Source organism: Notolepis coatsorum (assembly GCF_963971535.1).
Source record: "Notolepis coatsorum genome assembly, chromosome: 16".
Classification (NCBI taxonomy): Eukaryota; Metazoa; Chordata; class Actinopteri; order Aulopiformes; family Paralepididae; genus Notolepis; species Notolepis coatsorum.
In genome coordinates this window covers 57,753,714-57,770,505 of record NC_140180.1, presented here as the reverse complement: position 1 = coordinate 57,770,505, position 16,792 = coordinate 57,753,714, and the positions used below count along the sequence as shown (strand labels likewise).

The 16,792-nt window shown below is 43.2% G+C and overlaps 1 protein-coding gene across 1 annotated transcript in view; it reads left to right on the top strand.

The window, feature by feature from the left end:
* LOC311242964 (neuronal acetylcholine receptor subunit alpha-3-like) overlaps nucleotides 1-16,792 on the top strand; it is a gene marked incomplete at both ends in the record, with an annotated part of 35,194 nt that overhangs the window by 1,274 nt on the left and 17,128 nt on the right. Inside the window, 2 exons of the mRNA XM_084332028.1 lie at nucleotides 12,849-12,884; nucleotides 14,168-14,307. Coding sequence (XP_084188154.1) covers nucleotides 12,849-12,884; nucleotides 14,168-14,307 — 176 coding nt within the window. The remainder of the gene's footprint in view (nucleotides 1-12,848; nucleotides 12,885-14,167; nucleotides 14,308-16,792) is intronic.

Genomic DNA, 16,792 nt, shown 5'->3' with positions numbered 1-16,792 from the left:
TCCAGTCCTTCTACTCCGGAGCTGAGAGCATCTTGACTGGAAACATCACTGCCTGGTATGGAAACAGCACGGCACAGGACAAGAAGGCCCTACCACAGGTATTGCACTACCTCCCCTGCAGGCCTTATATAACAAGAGGTGCAAATCCAGAGCCTGCAGAATAAGGAAAGATCCTCATCACCCCAACAACAGCCTGTTCAAGCTGCTGCGGTCAGGCAAACGCCTGCGAACACCAGCAACTACGACAGAGAGACTTCGGCTCAGCTTCTTCCCCCAGGCCATCAGAGTCTTGAACACTGAACTCTCCACACACAAGCACACATGAGCACACACACACTGTATACGCTCACACACTAAGCAGTCACTTTAGCATGAACGCACACACACACATGCTGCACACGCCCACGCTCAACGGTCACCTTACACAATGAAAAGGTCACTTTAAAAAATAATAACGGGAGTGGTTCTTGTATAGTAAACAGAAGGATATAGCAAACTAGCATAAGGACAAATGGTATAACTGTAGATTGTATAGTATAGCATTGTACAGTAGTGTACATAAAACCCAGTGCCTCATCCGTAGCTAACTGTGTATTGCACTATCCCAGGACCTTAGCATGTCTCACCATGCTCTTGTAAACTTTATGTACATACCTGTTATTATTATTACTTGTATTATTGCATTGTATTATTGCACATTGTATTATTGCACAAATGTCCTATTCTCATTCCTGTCTTATTACTTGTGTTGCACATCGCTGTGGGCATGACCCCCCGCATTTCACTGTATGCTTGTATGCCGTGACAAATAAAACTCTTGACTCTTGAATGCACAGAGCAAGGAGGTATTATAATCTCTTGTGTCTGTGTGTATGAGGAAATACCACAAACCGCATTTGATTCAGCTCAGACATGGTGGAATGGTTGACAGTCAGTCAAGTTGAGGACGTGAAAGAGGTTGCCATGAGGTCTACTATGACTAGTACACAATATTATGAGTCTCTATAGTCTACTTGGTAATATTCTCCTCAATGTTCATAACTGGAGGGTGGTTTACTGTTCAATCGCTGCAGTGTGTCATTTCTTTGACTGCCATTCTGCTTGTGCAATAGTTGTAGTTGTGTCAGCTACTTGGCGTGCGTGATCCATCCTCATCTGGCCCACTCCCTCTTCTAAGCCCAAATAGTCTCCCAGAGTTGGGAGACTTTAGAGTGGATCACTGGTTAACCCCCCGCTAGCAATGCAGTTGCATTACAGTCTTGCAGTCTTGAACATGGTTCTTCATGTGGGTCTGTGTGCGTGCATGTGTGTGTGTGGCTTGAAGATCATCTTAACACGATTGTCATGTGATTTTTGCACATAAACTTTAGCTTATCTACACACACACGCATGCACACACACACACACACACACACACACACACACACACACACACACACACACACACACACACACACACACACACACACACACACACACACACACACACACACACAAGCACAAACACTGCAGGGGGAATGGAATCCTTAGTCCACCCCCCACAGATTGGCTTAAAACTCCACACTCCCCACACACACACACACACACACACACACACACACACACACACACACACACACACACACACACACACACACACACACAGTCCTCTTTCCCTACACACACACACACACACACACACACACACACACACACACACACACACACACACACACACACACACACACACACACACACACACACACACACACACACACACACACACAGTCCTCTTTCCCTATTCCCCTGGGACATCCCTGTCTCCAGCTCTCAACAGACTGAGTCATGGTCGAGAATGGAGCGACAGTGAGAGAGAGAGAGAGAGAAAGAGAGAGGGATGGAGCCTAGGAGGAGAGATAGAGGAGTGGGGGGTGATTTCCTCCTCCACCTCCTTCTCTCCACCCCTCCTCTTCTTTTTCTTTTCCTCATGCTGTCTTTCTGCCAGGCATCATCCTATTTCGCTAAACCTGTGGTACTTGGTGGTACTGCTGGTGGTACTTAAAAAAAAAGAATTATATATATATATTAATTTTTTTTTTTACAGTCAGGTCACTGAACTTAGAAGCAGGCCAGTGTTTCTAGTTGCGGCGGCGCGATAGTTAGATAACCTAGGTGGGGAACAACCAGGAGATCACTGTGATAGAGATTAATGCAGTCTAAACAGTCATACATCTTTTATTTAACTTCAGCCCTGATCATAACTATTTTTATTTTTAGATTTTTTTGTAATGTCAGATAAAAAAATGAAATACTCCCACTTTTCTGAAAAGAGTTGTTGTTAAATCGAACATTACAAAAAACAAAAAATCCATCAAAATCTGTGTTGTTGCTAATCATTGACACATGCCTAGCCTGTAATAATCCCACCCAGAAAAATTTACTTTGCATTTGATATATTGAAAATATTTTACTTTTTGTGTGTTTTTTTAACAATAATTTGTGATGCCCATCACAAACACTGGCATTTAAAGGGTAAAAATTCAAAAATTCCTGCACCAGAATGCAGGAAATTAAGTCTTTGTAACAAAATAATTCCTGGTGGGGGACCCCCACTTAGAAAGGGGCCTGACTGGGGCTATATTTCACACTATATTTCCCAGCCTGAATTATTTCCCCAGTCCGGCCCTGCTTATGTGAGTTGTCAATGGACAACAACATGCTGTGTGTGTGTGTGTGTGTGTGTGTGTGTGTGAGACATTTGCTGAAATACAGTTGTTCTTAATTTTCTCACTTGCTATGTGAGAATGTTAGTTATTATGTTCTCAATGCCCCTTGCATTGTATGAGTTGTGTGGAAGAGTTTGCTAGTTCTAGTGGCTACCCCTTTGTACATTGTGGCTGTGTCTGACAAAAGTTAACAATAAATAATGGTATTAGGAATACATTTGCCTCCTGCGTGAACTGTGCATAGCTGAATAGACTGTATTTTAACGTTGGTCATATGGTGGTACTTGGAGAGCCAGCTACGTTCTCAGGTGGTACTTTGTGTAAAAAGGTTGAGAACCACTGTGCTAAAGAATAGTTTCTCAACAGGTATTTGCATATTGTTTGGCTCTTTATGCCAGATAAAACAACACTGTACTAGCCTGGTTTAGACATTTAAAATAATTTATGAATTATCTTTATTGTCAAATTGTACAACAAAATGTTCAAGCTTGCATGTATACACAAACATAGACATAGACATATTTACACAGTAAACAGGTAGCAAGGTGTGACAAAATGATGCTGGGAGAGTAGGAATGATGCTGGGAGAGTAGGAATGATGCTGGGAGAGTAGGAATGATGCTGGGAGAGTAGGAATGATGCTCGGAGAGTAGGAATGATGCTCGGAGAGTAGGAATGATGCTGGGAGAGTATGAATGATGCTGGCACAGTAGGAATGATGCTGGCACAGTAGCTGAATGATGCTGTAATAAAAATAAGTGCAATATTTTTATTTATTTTATTTAACCTTTATTTATCCAGGCAAGCAATTAAGAACAAATTCTTATATACAAAAGCAGCCTGTCCAAAAAGCAAAGGCCTTTTGTGGGAAGGTGGGGTGGGAGGCTGTAACAAAAACAAGGTTATGTACATGCATACAAGTAAATAAAATACAAAATGACAGTAGCAATAGTATATACAAGCAAGGACAACAATAAATAAGGGAGAGAGAAGGAAAGGGAGAGAGGGAAAAAGAGAAAGGAAGAGTGAGAACCAGAGGGAGAGCGAGAACCAGAGGGAGAGAGAGAGAAGAAAGGGGGAGAGGGAGGGAGGTAGGTGAGGGGGCTTAGGGGGAGGAGAGAAGAGTCTGAGGGCTATGTGTGCCCACAGCCTCCAATCCCCACTCATCGACTTCCACCCGCTGACTCTGCAAATTGAGCCAGTACGACGGCTGGGCCAAGCCGAAGGCAATGCTGAGACTGGGATTCGATACCGGAGTCTCTTGCATTGGTGACGAGCGCAATTGCTGCTACGCCACCCAACCGCCTAAGAATTAAGTCTATTACATAAATCATATCCCCACCGGTTATAAAAATGAATGACCATTGGTAGGGCCGGAAGCCGCAAAACGGGCTGCAATGTAATCACTATGGGACAAACATGCACGTCAAAGTACGTCCACTAAAAGAGCTTGTTTTTGCCACTGACAGTTATAATAAGTGTCTGAAGACTCTTCAATTCTTATTTTACTACAGTCTGGCTCAAACAGAAGTCCCGCTCTGACTTCCTCAACTATTTTCAACTTTAAAAGGCCCAATTCAAGGAAAGTTGAAGAACGGGTTGAGGAAATAGTGTCTGCAGTTTGTTAGACGTCTGCTCTAGGGATGGATACCGAATTCGGTACTTTTAAGGTACCGAACCGAAACACGTCGGTACTACCGAGTATCGATTCAAGTGAGATACAATTTAATTAATTTTTTTACCTTTTTTCTTTTCATGTCAACGTTCACACGCACAATATATGCTTACCTAGGATTTGACTTGATTCAACAACAAAGCACTCGGAGCAATGGCAAGCCGAAAACGTCGAAATTGTAGTTATTTGAAGTTTGGATTTGTTTTTTTACGACTGAGGTAGGTAAATAAAAAAATTTGAGACTAAAGTACCGAAAAAAGGTACCGTTGGGTACCGGTATCGATTCACAGGTACCGGTACCGTATCGGTTCAAATGTGAAAGGTACCCATCCCTAGTCTGCTCTCCTCTCTGTGATGTCACCCGGAGGAATTTCTCGGGGTGCCAAATGTGGCTGAACTCTCGAGACACAGAACACGTTGGTGAGTTACATGTCCGATTATCACACGTCATCCTCACAACGATAGGATTAAGGTTGAAAATCGGCAAAGTGCCCTTTTAATGCTTTTAGTGCTATTGTGTGTTACGATCAAGTGCTCAAATGTCTCAAATGTCATTCACTGTCCTTTGAGGTGATGATTTTGAGTCAGAGTTGCTTTCCGTCATCACTAGAGCACCTATACCTGACCTGCACCTGTACACTGACTAACTGTCATCTAGCGTCTGTCAAGGCCGAGTGTATTGAACCCAATAACACTGAAAGGCAGACAGGTCTCGTTAAAACCCAGCACGGGTGTATTTATTTAGAAAAGGGGTAGTCAGGTATCCGGGCAGGAATCATGTGACACGGGGGGGGGGGGGGGGGGGGGGATCTCGTACAGTCCAGGGTGAGTGTGTGGGGCAGGGTAGTCAGACGGGTGGGGGTCGATAACGTAATGGGTACTCAGATAATAAGGGGGAATAGGCAGGGGCAAGGCAGGGGCAAGGCAGTCCAACAGACCAAGGGTCATACACGGGTTCAGGTCCTCATATGTTCCGGGAAAAGGCAAGGAGAATGGCCAGGCAGGATGAGGTCAGAACACGTTATCCAAGCACGAGGTCAGGGTGAGGAGCCAGGTATCGGACTGCAGGAAAGGAGGACAACACAGGGTTAGGCACGGCTAGAGAACAACAGAATAGATCACTCACGAGCGCACAATAAACTATGACTGACTGGGTAACTATAGTTGATGTAATCTGCCCACAGACGTCAATCAGCTGCTCCCATGACTCCAGCACACCTGAACTCCATACCTGGTAATGAGAGAGAGAGAGAGAGAGAGAGAGAGAGAGAGAGAGAAGCCAGGCAGTGACAGCATGTGACAGCGTCCTATCAGTGACTGAACGAGTGACCTTCATTTGCGACATGATATCTCACTGTGGTAAATTCCCCATTATTTGTTATGCTGGGTTTTATTATTCCAGTCAGGCACTTCTTTGGACAGCCCAGGGGTCCTAGTGTGGTTAAATGTATGTGGTGTCTTGCCGGTACATGTTCCAATGCTGTCACACGAGAGTGTGTTCGTGAAGAAAAGAACACTCACTCCTTCTCTCCTAGATTTACTGGACATAAACATTCTTGTTTGGATGCTCAATGTTCATTCATCCTTTATAAATTGGATGGAAATCACCTGTACTAAAGAAACCTTACCTTGACTATAAAATACAAAAGACTTCTCTGTGTTGCCATTCTGGATAAAGTCGCTCCAGCTCAAAACATTACAAACATTATATCTCGATTATTGGTCCTTTGAGCCGGAGTACTTCACCCACGACGGCGCCATGGACACACAGAGAACAGCAGCAGACGAAAGTGGAATACAAGGAGGAGGAAGGCTGCGACAGCTTCCAGCACACCTGCAAGGCTATATGGTCAGCTTACCACAGTCCCTCATGCCTAATACTGGTTCAGATCCAGTCAGGATGCTCTCGGTTGTGCCTCTGTAAAAGACCCATAGGATCTGGTGAAAGAGGCGTTCTTCACCACCTGGCTGGTCTGCACGTCTGCAGCATTTAAACACCAGCAATTTTCCATTGTTATTTCATGGTAGTTACTGTAACAATAGTTTACCATTTCCATCATCCATCCTCCAACATATCCAACATAATTTACAAGGCATTCCATAGTAATGTCAGTCTCAGAGCACCGTAATGTGAGGTGAATGTTTTTTTTTTCTTAGTGAAAACATAAGCAGAAGCCACATTGGTTGTAGTTCAGTTCAGTTCAGTTCACTTTCATGGTTAAAGCATACTGATAATCATGATGGCCTTATGGATTACATATGACATCCACATTTCACACACAAAATCAATGACAATATGCATTGCAAGTAATGCTTGCTAATATGGCAAACACACACAGTTGTAGCTATCATATTTTAATATAAATACATCACATTACTTGTGCTCTAATGATACAGGTAAGTGCTCAATGAAGAAACCCAATCCCATTGCCAAAAGAAAGCCTAACATGCCTATACATATTTGTCCTATGAAACTATACACATGTTTGGGTATTACATGGCCCAAAAAGCATTGCCAATTTCAACAGAAAGACCTGTGCCCCTTTGATATGGGCTCCAGGAATTGACAATGCTGAATTAATTGGGCAGTGATGAATGAATAATTCTTACACATTTGACCTTTTATCAAAGATATACGTGTAGGTAGGAAAAGGACCACTTATGCACATGCTCACATACAGGAATGCATGTTGTAAATACATGTAAATTCAGTACCCTGGATTTCCCCGAGGGGATTAATAAAGGAACACTTGACTTGACTTGAGTAAACACTGTAACACACACACGTCACACACACACACACACACACACGCACACACACATGCACATACCTACAGGCACCATATGCCTAATTTGAAGGCCACACACACGCAGTAAACATACTGAATACCCATGTGAATAATTCAGCATGCTATCTTAGACCGTAGAGAATAAAGACACACTATCTCACTCTCTTCCTCTCTCTTGCTCTTTTGCTCTTACTCTGTCTATCTCTTTTCCACACAGACACACATGCACAAAAACACACAAACACACTTCAATTCTGCCATGGAGCACACACACACACACACGCACACACACACACACACACAAACACACTTCAATTCTACCATGGAGCACACACACACACACACACGCACACGCACACACACACACAAACACACTTCAATTCTGCCATGGAGCACACACACACTACACACACTGTACACTCTACGTCAGCAGCTTATTACTGGAGGGTAATTAGTTCATTGAGACAGTCTGACACTTTGCCTCCAGGTCACATCAAACACATGGCTGATCAAAGGCCCCTCAGCATGGGAGAAATGCACTCACTTGCTATTTCAAAATCAATCTGGCTATTGAAGGGGCTAATGCATTGTTGCTTGATTTGGCTTTTTTGAAGTTAGTCGTTTATAGCATGAAAGCTTGTCACTTTGCTAGCATATCCAGAGCAAAGGAAGGAAAGAGCCTATTGCTGCTTGCTACAGTACATGAAATTAAACCACGCTGCTCAAACCTCAAACGAGAGGCAGTTAAATCATTTTGTGTCCTGTACTGTGCAGGACAGTGATGCAACAGTAGCAGGACAGTGGATCACAGTGATGTAGCAGGACAGTGGATCACAGTGATTAAACAGTAGCAGGACAGTGATGTAGCAGGACAGTGATGTAGCAGGACAGTACATCACAGTGATGTAGCAGGACAGTACATCACAGTGATGTAGCAGGACAGTACATCACAGTGATGTAGTAGGACAGTACATCACAGTGATGTAGCAGGACAGTACATCACAGTGATGTAGCAGGACAGTGGATCACAGTGATGTAGCAGGACAGTGGATCACAGTGATGTAGCAGGGCAGTACATCACAGTGATGTAGCAGGACAGTGGATCACTCCAGTTCTACTAGATATATTGGCTCCATTCTTTTACTACTGTACTTTGGGGATTTTGGGGGATTGTTTTGTTGTTATGCAGCTTTGAGGAGGAATTCCACCGTCAAGCAGAATTCACGTTATTCCCATGATTTTGACAAATCTTTGAACAGTCATGTACTGTAGAGAGAGTTTCTTGTAAGGGCTCCATTGACAAAGAATGTAAGAGAATCACTGTGACTCTATGGTGAGGTTCTTAGGATATAGGCTAGGCACATGTTTTGGTTCAGATTCAGTTTAATCATTCATTGCTGTTTTATCACTCCTAATACCTCCCTACTCTCCCATACACATGTACACATGAACTGCCATAGTATATAAAACATATACAATTAATTCTAAGTACAGTGAAAACTTTAAAAGTAGTACATGGCGTTAGCAGAGGTGAAAGTACAAAAGTTACATCCAACGTCTTTTAAATTAAGGACACTTCAGATCTACAATAAGCAGAAGGCAAAAGAAAAAGGATTTGGGCGGGTGATCGTATCAGGGCAGAAAAAATGTGCTGCTCTTATTATTTTTTTTTAGGGTGAACAAAAGGTCCAATTAACTGTCAGATTATAATTGCCCTCATTTCCCCTCTCCCAATTAGAAGCTTAAATGAGGTTCGGTGGAACAGGGAGCAGCATAGGGCTGAAATTACAGAGGCGTTCTCAGGAGAGAGGCCTTTTCATTAAGCTTTAACACTCCCCTGCAAGTGACCTCTGGAAACTTCTGTGAAAGTTCATTAGGCACTCCGACATAACTTCTCTACCCATGGAGGTTCAGCATTGGACCTGAAGGGTTTCTTTCTTGTTTCCCCCACTCTTCTACTTGTGAGAATAGTTTGGCGGGGAAGGCTGTTGTCGAGGGAGCTCAGTGTTTTTGCCTTCAGTAAGCAGGGAAAAGATGGAGGGCGGGTAGAATGATATAATGTAGGAGCAGCACATAATGTATGAATTATTGGATTTCTGTCTTAGGGAAGTAACAGGATATTTACCTGTGACTAACTGCTGCCCTCACTATCATCTGTTAGACTTGGTTTCAGCCATGTCTGAAGGACAGAATGTGGGCTATGTTTTGGAGTCACAGGGCAGTCTGTATTATCATCACTAATGATAGATACGACACTCATCACTGTGTCCTTTATGAGAAGGTTGGTTGGAAGGTGCATCCTCGCTGATGGAGAGGTGTAACAAACACTGGTATTTTGTTAATTTTTAAGGCCCTTATTGGTAAGCTACCTCCTTATACTACATTATTATTAAAATTATACTACATAATTTTGGAACCTATGGAACCCGTTCTAGTGACTGGTTGGTCCTTAATGTCCCTCAAGTTTGCTCAGAACAGGTTAAATCTGCATTTCGCTATGATGCCCCTCTAGCTCATGGAATGAACTCCAACCGTCCTTAAAGCTTGAGATTTTCCCCTCTGTTGCGGAGTTTAAAACCTTGATCTCCAACCATTGTCAATCAAGTTGTACATGTTTTAATTGATTGTTATCCTTACTTGTCTTATTGTTATGATTTTATATGCCTTTATCTTGCTTAACTCCATTTGTTTTGCTTACGTAACTCTGTTTGAAATAAAAATGTATTTAATTGTTTTGTTAGCTGTTTACATTATGCTATTTTTATTATCTGTATTCTCTATTTTACATCATTTTCAGAACGTATTGTGACAGATCTCCTTCCCCCTCCCATGGATATGTGAAGGATGGGAGATACTTCTGCCACGGAAGGAGTAGAGTCAATTAGGTAGCTGATTAGTACTGATAGAACACACCTGCGCATCATTAGTCCACCCACATCTCACATGCACACACCCAGTCCCACACACTACATAACCACTAGGTTAGAGAGGAGTAAGTTGAGCGGAGGTGAGGTTGGAGTTGTTGTTATTGAGAGAGAGAGATTGTTGTATTTGGAGTTGTGAAGGTGAGAGGTAGTGAAAGGAGAGGTGAAGGCGAGTAGGTGTTCGTTGTGTACTGGACCCTGGACTGGCTGAGAAACCCCCTTGTGTACTGACCCTGGACCGGACGACTACCCTGAGTATTGAACAATCCCTTTTTCTGTCGGCGAGCCTGTTTTGTGTTTTTGACCCTTGGACTGTATCACGACCATTCTTTTGTTTTTCCCACTGGATTCTGCCTTTAATTCAATAAATACTTGTATTGGGGGCGGTTGATTGGCGCAGTGGGAAAGGCGCGCGCCACTAACGCAGGAGACGCTGGGTTCGAGCCCAGCTCTCTGCGTTGCTACCGGCTGAGTATTGAACAATCCCTTTTTCTGTCGGCGAGCCTGTTTTGTGTTTTTGACCCTTGGACTGTATCACGACCATTCTTTTGTTTTTCCCACTGGATTCTGCCTTTAATTCAATAAATACTTGTATTGGGGGCGGCTGATTGGCGCAGTGGGCAAGGCGCTCGCCACTAACGCAGGAGACGCTGGGTTCGAGCCCAGCTCTCTGCGTTGCTACCGGCTGAGTATTGAACAATCCCTTTTTCTGTCGGCGAGCCTGTTTTGTGTTTTTGACCCTTGGACTGTATCACGACCATTCTTTTGTTTTTCCCACTGGATTCTGCCTTTAATTCAATAAATACTTGTATTGGGGGCGGCTGATTGGCGCAGTGGGCAAGGCGCTCGCCACTAACGCAGGATACGCTGGGTTCGAGCCCAGCTCTCTGCGTTGCTACCGGCTGGCCGGTCGTTCATACTAACACAATTGGCAAGTGTTAGAGGGTGGGAAAGCCGGTGGGTGGGGATTGGACGTTGTGGACAGCGACTCCTACAGGTCGGTTTGGTGATGCCGGTGCGGCGGAAGCAGGAAGTAGCGGGGGCAGCGTGAGCCTCCCACACGTTACTCCTCGCCACTGAGAGTTCGAGCTGCTGCGGTGAAAAGATGCGACAGGCTGCCTCCTCGTGTACCGCAGGGGACACGTGATGCAAGGCTTCTGTCCTCACTACAGCCGACCAGTGGGAGGCATAGTTTAGCAACGTTCAAGACAGGGGGGGAAGAATTGGATAATACAAAATTGGGATGGGAGAAAAATAGAAAATGGGGAGAAAAAGTGGATAAAAAAAATACTTGTATTGATTGATATTGCTCTTGTGTGGACATTTGAATTTGTTTGTACTTCAACCATGGCAAACCTGAACACCACCGGGTTCGTCACAGTATGTTGCCATAATAAAGTGTAGTCATGTTCTGAGTAACCTCATCTGTGATACTCAATCTCTCCTCTTTACTTACAGACTCACAAGTCTGTTCTGTTCCTTCCTAGGGTAATATACACCTACTATGACAATTTATGTCAGACTGGCCAATATGAGTCTGGGTGACTGACTGACTGAATAGCTGGCTGGGTGACTGACTCGTCATTGCTGAATCACTCAGTGTTGTAGCTACTGACAAGACCAGAGCATCTGAGTGTTGTAGCTACTGACCAGACCAGAGCATCTGAGTGTTGTAGCTACTGACCAGATCAGAGCATCTGAGTGTTGTAGCTACTGACCAGACCACAGCATCTGAGTGTTGTAGCTACTGACCAGACCACAGCATCTGAGCGGCTGGAGTTGCACAAACTCGTGACAGTATATTTTGTATAATGGTGGACCACATGAACAAAATGCCAACTTTGGTTGAGGCTAAATAAAGCAATATGCTTCCTTACTTAATTAGTCCTCTTCTTCCCAATTGGGAAATAAGGCTTAGACAATTCGACACCATTCAGCCTGGTCTTTAGCTACCCTCTGTGCCTTTCTGCCCCATGTAAGATTAATTTCTCTCAGTTCTACGCCAGGCGTTCTGTGGCCGTCCAGGCTTTATCTTTCCAGGTGGTGTCCATCTTAATGCTACAGTTGGTATCTTTTCCCGGTCCATTCTGAATGTGTGGCCTATAGCCATCTGAGATGCCGGCATTTTATTTCAAGTACCACACTATTGCAGCCAGTTTTGTGGCACAGCTCCTTATTTGATACTTTGTTTGGCCATAAGATGCAGAAGACTTTTCTCAGGTACCCGTTGTGGAAAACCATTCATCTTGTCCATGTCTCCTTTTACCACACACCAGCATTCTGAGCCATACATCAAGACAGATTTGACATTGCTGTTATAAAGTCTAATCTCAGTCCTAAGACTGTATAGGGAGGCTCAAATAGTGGCCTTTTCTAAAGTCACTGGTGAGGCAATTTTGAGGTGGCATTGATGGTGTGTTTGTATGAGTGCTTGTTGGGCAGTGGCATATTAGGAGGAGCCTAGTGTCTTCTGAAACTCTTGGCAAGCCGATTTTGAAGTGGCAGTGATGCTGGCTGGCTGGCTGGCTGGCTGGCTGGCTGGCTGGCTGGCTGGCTGGCTGGCTGGCTGGCTGGCTGGCTGGCGTGCGTGCGTGCGTGCGTGCGTGCGTGCGTGCGTGCGTGCGTGCGTGCGTGCGTGCGTGCGTGCGTGTGTGTGTGTGTGTGTGTGTGTGTGTGTGTGGAGCAAGATTTTCTGCTTGGACAGGCATGGCCTTGTCTATGTGCACTCTCTGTGTCTATGTGCACCTTTTGGCAGATAAACATGCAATGACCTTCAAGCCGGCTTCTCAAGGTACACTCCATATTGAACATATTGAGAATACACACACACACACACACACACACACACACACACACACACACACACACACACACACACACACACACACACACACACACCAACAAAGAGAAAAGCATTCGATCCTCAAAGTGTCTACTGGCAGTGGCACTTGGAGATTTGGAAAAAAGCTTTCAGGCTCTCACTGGCTTTCCTCTCGTAAACACATACAGTAACTAACTGAATGATGTGCACAAAGCTGTGCTTAATTCCCCTTGCAGCCCTGTCTGTCCACCCGGAGCAAAGAGACTGATTAAAAAGTGTGTGTGTGTTTCTGTGTGCGTGTGTTTTGGGGGGTGTTTAAGGCTTAATATTAATATCTTGTTTTGGACAAACATACAAACTGAGTCACTGAGGCCCCGTTTAGACGGAAATGCTAGCAGGTGAATCCGCAAAAATATTTTTTCGGATGTGCCTTTCGTTTATACGGAAACGGCGTTTTTACGGGGTGAAACCGCAAAAAAGTGAGACTACCTTCCAGGGTGGAATTCCTAGAAACGCAAAAGCTTTGCGCTCTCGTCTAAACTGTTAAAACGTATAAATCTGATAAAACGATGACGAAAGGGTTGTCACGGCTCTGGTCGCGCGTACTGCTTACGTCACAGGTAGCAGGTATGCGCCAGTAGCCGAGACGTAAACAAAGCAAGTATGTCTGACTTATATCAACGGAGATCACCTGAAGGCTACATTGGCAGTACTTTTAACCCTTTCACTGCCACACGACATAAGGTTAACCCTTTACTATCACACAACCGGCTGTCGTGTGGCAGTGAAAGGGTTAAATACACAAGAATCTGTCCCGCGGCGTGAGTGGACCCACTGTCTGTGAGTGACTCTGCTTTGGTGCAATCACATTCCCCATCCACAGTCTGCGAATCAGAGGCAGAGTAGGGCGGGTCTTCACAGCACGTCATGTGACATATGCGCCAATCGTGTGACAGTGGGGCTCCGTCGTCTCGAGTCGTTACAGCGTCGTCTGCACGCAGAATTCCATCCCAAAACGCTCGTCTAAACGTAAAATTAAAAGTGAAACCGCAAGATGACTTTTGCGGTTTCTGTTCACAAAACGCTCGTCTAAACGGGGCCTGAGTTCAGTTCTCAAACTGTGGAAAGTGGTAAGGCAACATGCCCACTTTGTAGAATGATGATCCCACCATGTATAATCTCTCTCTCTCTCTCTCTCTCTCTCTCTCTCTCTCTCTCTCTCTCTCTCTCTCTCTCTCTCTGTCTATCATTAGGCTGTTGCTCATCCAAAGGGGAAGACAGGTTGTTCCGGAGGTTATTCCGAAGGTACAACCAGTTCATCAGACCAGTGGAGAATGTTTCAGATCCTGTCACAGTGGAGTTTGAGGTCTCTATGTCCCAGCTGGTCAAAGTGGTAAGACCACACAACACACAGTACAAATTCATAATTATATTTCATATGATATGATATGATATAATTTAAATATTCTTCTTGCAAGTCACTCGGCACCAATCCGGATTTAGAGCTGATCACAGCACCATTTCTATCCCTTGCTCTTACAGAAAGTATCAAGAATCAAGAGGTTTATTAAAGTATCTAGTGTTGGTTTGGATAGAAAGCCATGTAATTGGTTTCATAATTATTTGTGTTTGAGGTGATTGGGAAATGCCCAATCTGAATTTTTGTCAATAACAAAAGGTGTGCGACAAAGTTCAGTTTTGGGTACCGTCCTCTTCACCATTTATATCAATGATTTGTCTCATCTTTAAATGGTTGTCAAGAACCAGACATATTGAGTTTAGTGGTTTGCATACAGTATATCCACTGTGAATGGTTCTAGCATTGAGAAAGTCACTGAGTATAAATATATTGGACATTTACATTTAAATACCATTATAGATAACGTCGCCAGCAAGCTTCAACAGAAAACTGGCTTCTTGTACACAAACAGAACCAGCTTCTCTTTGATTAGTAGGAAAAGGATTGTTGAAGCAGTTTCCTTATCAGTTTTGGATGATGGTGATGTAATTTATGGACACACTCCACTTCCACTCTTAAACCGCTTGACTCTAGTCTGTCACTCTGCCCTCAGATTCTTTATTAGTGACAGGTATGATACTCACCACTTCTCTTGTAATAATGAGGCTGGTTGGTCTTCTCATTTAGTACTTAGTTTATATATACAGCCCTCGTTGGTAAGCTGCCACCTCACAATGTTGCTGGATTAGAACTTTGGACACTATCTGATTCACTCTGAGCTTGTTCTGAGCTTGGAAAGTCTGCTTTTTCTGTTGATGCTCCTGACTCATGCCAACGCACATTAGATCAATATTCTTACAACCTATGCACAGTTCAAAACCACGATGACTAACCACTGTTTATCAGTCTGTAACTGTTTTAACAGATTTTCTTTGTTTTTAGCTTCATTGTTTTATTTTGTATTTTAGGTGATTTATCTTGTGTTACTACTTTTAATTGTGTCTTATTTATTAATTAATTACTTACTTAATTTATTTATTTATTTTCTTTCTTTCTTTCTTTCTTTCTTTCTTTCTTTCTTTCTTTCTTTCTTTCTTTCTTTCTTTCTTTCTTTCTTTCTTTCTTTCTTTCTTTCTTTCTTTCTTTCTTTCTTTCTTTCTTTCTTTCTTTCTTTCTTTCTTTATTTATTTATGTATTTATTTATTTATGTATTATTATTACTGTCTATTTAATTAAATTTAATTTCAAACCTTCGAGTGTACACAGAGTTAACCTCTTAAGCCCGATTTAATTCACATAAAATATTAAAATATTAAATTATGTTGCGTTTCTTTTTCAAATGTAGCCAAGAGTAAAGACCCTAACCCTATCAAAACAGCAGTCAAAGTGTATATTTTCAGCACTACGTTTGTTTAGCAATGATGTTATGTTATTAGCGAAATATGAGCTTATAAAAATATCCGCGCATTGCATCGGAAACCGGATGATTTTGACACGAGGACACGGAGCCGTCATGGAATTGTTGTAGTCCTAAGAAAGAGGAGACCCAGGGCTTTCAATGGACCTCAATATTCCATAAAACTACACTACCCAGCTCACACCAGCTGCAGATAAAGCCACAGCCGCTTGATGTGAAAAAAATATATTGACGTGAAAATCGTGTTTATATCTCAACAAACCTCAACGTTATTGCCCTAAAATACAACGTATATTGTTTCTTTACCTTTCTGTGAACGTCTAGAAAAAGAAAAATTTCGCAATCCGGTAAATCCAGATTTAACTCTGCCATTGGAAAGAGGAGATTTCGGCCGATCCATAGATGTATGACTTGGACATAATAAGGTCATTTATAGGCCTGACATTCTATATTCATATTTCAAATAGCATGTGTCCGGATGGCAAAATTCAGTACTACATCTACAAAAAAACCTGTAAATCATCTGCCCTTTGTTCATTTGCTTACATTATTTGTCCACTTGATCTCAAGAAGGTGCCTCAGGTCAGCTCAGTGTAAATTTTTCACTTTTGGTCAATGGGTCTCATTCTCCAATATTTTCCAAAGACTTCTCTTAGGGCAACCATCTTGGAACCGACTGAGACAGAATCGACGACAAGTTCACTCTGATTCTCTAACGTGTGGGGAAGATGTCTTAAGTGGCTCAAACGATCACAGCTGGTATGCCGGCGATGAGGAATGTCACTATGAACGCGCATTCAAGTCTAGGTCAGACACACCCCCGAGAGCTCCTTATAAGCCAGGCTCTGTGCCGTGTGCAAATGAAGTCGCAAAAAGTCGAGAGTTTAGACACACCTGTCCAGCTCATTAAATGCAACTGATGCGATGCAGCCGTGTAAAAATGGTGGCGGAAGCGCTTTGCGACAGATCAAAATGAGATTATATTAATGTATTGTCATCATA